This window comes from Aedes albopictus, chromosome 2 (assembly GCF_035046485.1).
Source record: "Aedes albopictus strain Foshan chromosome 2, AalbF5, whole genome shotgun sequence".
Lineage (NCBI taxonomy): Eukaryota > Metazoa > Arthropoda > Insecta > Diptera > Culicidae > Aedes > Aedes albopictus.
In genome coordinates, this window is record NC_085137.1 from 14,319,642 (window position 1) to 14,323,751 (window position 4,110).

Sequence of the window (4,110 nt, forward strand, 5' to 3'; positions counted from 1 at the left end):
CGAATTTCGCCCCAAATCGTATTCGGAGTTGGCAGCACCCTCTCAGATTACAACGAAACTTTCTGGGTATGTACACCAAGACTAGATAAGCCACTTTGCATACTTAGTTTCTTCAAAATTTATCTGGACTGACTTTTGAAAAGGGCTAAACTTTTTTTATGGATTTTTTAAAAATGTTTTTAATAAAAAAATGACTACTCCTACAAAAAAGTGTTGTATGGGTGATTATCACAAAATAAGTCAAATTTTAAGAAAAAAAATACTAAAAAAAATCCAAAATGAGCCCTACACTGAAAAAAATCATTTCTAAAAATTCAAAGTTGATTTAAAAAAAAACACCATTTTTGATTTTGATGAAATTTTGTCTCAAGACAGGTAATTATGTTCCCTACCAACCGTCCATACATCACAAGATAGGCACTTTTAAGGAAAAAAAGTTTTTCTAACAAAAACTTTTTCATGTCCAAATTATTAATTTTTCAGTGTCTTTTTTTAAAAACAAACTAAACCAGTGAAGGTTATCTAGTAATCTCAAAATGCAATGAAACTTATTGTGTCATATGCGACAATGCAATGCACCCATATTCACGCAGCAGCACTCTAGAAGTACGAAACAATATACAATTAGAACACGCATTTCATACGTCGTGCTGCTGTAATTTCTACCCAAACGTTTCTACCCCATGTTCTTACCTAATATTAGGTAAGGCTATTTATTAGATTCGAACTACCTAATCGAAAAAAAAAATCAAGAGTTGTACCTAAAGCAAATATGAACAAAACAAGAAAATGAATCAGTATCATTCAACGTGTTACTTCTCTTTGGTTATTAAAGGCAGTTCTGAAAAGTAATGGATCAATCGTATAAATCAAAATTCAACAAATTCAAGTGCAGTGCAAAAATAAACAATCCAAAGTGCAACCGTCATAATCTACGGGGCATGTCATTAAGATTGATAGATAAGATTCATTCCATGGGATATACACATGAAATCGACGAATCGATGAGTATTTGTGAGTCATGTCGTGGATTGATAAGTCACAACAGAAGCCCGAATACGAAAAAAACGCCGATCGGATGGAAACGACGAAACTATGCAACCATCATTTAGTGGGCAGCAACATCATGATGTTCCAGAACCAGAACCGTCAACGAGTGGTCAACAAATCGAACATGAGCTGGGTAAGTAAGCCTTCAACGTGTTAGCTTCTTTTATATAACTCATTTTGCAGCTCGTTGCAAAACTACATTTTTCAGTATTCTTCGTATTTATCCAACCCGGCAAGCCTCGTTGGATAAATGTACTACTTGTGCGAAAAAAAATCATTTTTGCAACTCGTTGCATAAATAACTATCATTAACTTTCCACTGCATTCATTATTATATTGTTAACCTTAACTTTTATCTTACAGATATGGTACCATCTATTCCATCATTGGAGTCAATTCCGTCAACAGATCAACTACAGGGTCCCCATAATATTGAGAAGTTTAATACCATTGCTGAAACATTGAGTTTATCGCCAATCTCATCTAGAAACATGAGAAGTATGGAATATCGCATAAACAAATCATTGCAGATTACGAAAGCAGTTCGAAAAAATATCTTCGGAATAGATTCAACGGATGTTGGCAAAGTGGAGGCGTATGACGAGATAGTTATGCAGTTAAAGGATAAGTTTAATCACCCTACAACTGACAGAAGCGAACAGATTAAAATACTATCTGTACTTCCTAAGTCTTGGTCGGTAAATAAAATCACAAGAGAGTTTAACGCACCAATGTATATGGCGAGGCAGGTGAAGGATCTTGTTTATGAACAGGGTATTCTTTGTACCACCGAAAAAAGAAGGGGGCATGGTATTGATGACGATACAAAACAAATAGTAAGAGAATTTTTTGATGATAATGATATCAGCAGGCCAATGCCAGGAACAAATGATTTTGTTTCTGAGGTTCGAAATGGAAAAAAACAAGTTCAAAAACGACTTTTGATGATGTCGCTCAAAGAGGCTTATATGATTTTTGTAGATATGTACAAAACTGTGAATATTGGTTTCACAGTATTTACACAGTTGCGACCAAAGCATTGTATTTTACTTGATTCTACTGGTATACATAATGTATGCATATGTACTGCTCATGAAAATGTAAATTTAATGTTCAACAGTATAAGAATTGTGTCACAAGATGAAATAATACAAAAAATGCTTTGCGATATTTCCACCAGAACAGATAATTGCTTTTTCCGTGCTTGTGAAAAGTATGCTTGTAATGAACACATTGAAGAGGAACTTACATTGATATTAGAATCAAATGACAAAGAAGAGATTATATTTCAGCAGTGGTTGAATACTGATCGCTGTAATTTAGAAACGATTATTAAACCTGTTGATGAATTTGTTCCGTATCTTGTTGATAAAATTGACAAACTTATAACACACGACTTTATTCATAAACAACAATCATCATTTCTCAGAAATAAAAAAGATACATTAAAGGATGATGAAATTCTTGCGATTTGTGATTTCTCTGAAAACTATTCATTCATAATTCAAAACGCTGCTCAAGGATATCATTGGAACAACTCGCAAGCAACAATACACCCATTTGAAATTTACTATATGAAAGATAATAAACTTGTAAATGTTAGCTTCATTATCATATCGGAAGTAATGGCTCACGATACAGTTGCGGTCCAGTTGTTCATCTCAAAAATGATAGATTTTATGAAACAATTAACGAACTTTTCTAAAATTTATTTTATGTCTGATGGGGCAGCATCACAATACAAAAATAAGAAGAACTTTGCTAGTCTATGTAGATTCCAGTCAAAGCATGCATTAAGAGCAGAATGGCATTTTTTTGCAACGTCCCACGGTAAAGGTCCATGTGATGCTATTGGTGGCACTCTCAAGCGAATGGCAAAGAGAGCAAGTCTTGCTCGAGATTATGGAAATACCATAACAACTCCACGAGAGTTATATAACTGGGCAGTTGTACAGACAGATAAAAATATAACTAAATTAAATTTCTGTTACGTATCCACTGAACAGTACATTAAAATGTCAGAAGATCTCGAAGAAATATATAATAACGCCAAAACAATACCAGGCACTCAGAAATTCCATAGTTTTTTGCCTATTCCTGGCGACAAAGTAAAGGCAAACAAGTATTCTAATTCAGAAGATGAACCAAAAATATTTAGTATGATCGGAAAAAAATAGAAAAGAACATGTTTGAAATTGGCTCTAAGACACATACATATATATTTGAAAAATTCATAATTATAAATAATTGTATATTTAAAAGTGCACTTCAATACATATTGCGATCAAACATTACATTTCCTAAGAAAATACATTTGTAATATTTTCAGTTTTTTATGTATAGGAAAACCCTTCCAAATGATTGAATAAATAACACAAAATCTCCTAGAAAATTGAGTTTCATTGGATTCTGGGATTGTTATGGCCTTCACTGGTTTTATTGTTGATAACAAAATACACTGAAAAAAAAATCATTCGAGCAAGAAAAAGTTTTTGTTAGAAAAACTTTTTTTCCTTAAAAGTGCCTATCTTGTGATGTATGGACGGTTGGTAGGGAACATAATTACCTGTCTTGAGACAAAATTTCATCAAAATCAAAAATGGTGTTTTTTTTAAATCAACTTTGAATTTTTAGAAATGATTTTTTTCAGTGTAGGGCTCATTTTGGATTTTTTTCAGTATTTTTTTCTAAAAATTTGACTTATTTTGTGATAATCACCCATACAACACTTTTTTGTAGGAGTAGTCATTTTTTGATTAAAAACATTTTAAAAAAATCCATAAAAAAAAGTTTAGCCCTTTTCAAAAGTCAGTCGAGAAAAAAAATTAGAAAAATGAGTATGCAAAGTGGCTTATCTGGGCAAGGTCTACACACCAAGAAAGTTTCGTTGTAATCTGAGAGGGTGCTGCCAACATTTGTTCGAGTTGGCGCGAAATCCGTCATAGGCAACTTTTTTTCTCTCACAAAAAAGTTCAACATGCTATAACTTTTCATAGAGTGCATCAAAAAATCTCAAATTTTGACTGTTCATCAACCTGTTATATGTGCATCATTGGTACA

At 32.8% G+C, this 4,110-nt stretch overlaps 1 protein-coding gene across 1 annotated transcript; it reads left to right on the forward strand.

Annotated features, from left to right (window-relative positions):
* LOC134288840 (uncharacterized) lies at nucleotides 1-3,993 on the forward strand. The gene is made up of 2 exons (XM_062854732.1): nucleotides 1-1,183; nucleotides 1,414-3,993. Exons 1-2 carry the CDS (start codon nucleotides 1,096-1,098, stop codon nucleotides 3,225-3,227), a joined length of 1,902 nt encoding a protein of 633 aa, XP_062710716.1. The 5' UTR covers nucleotides 1-1,095; the 3' UTR covers nucleotides 3,228-3,993.
* Nucleotides 3,994-4,110: the final 117 nt, after the last annotated feature.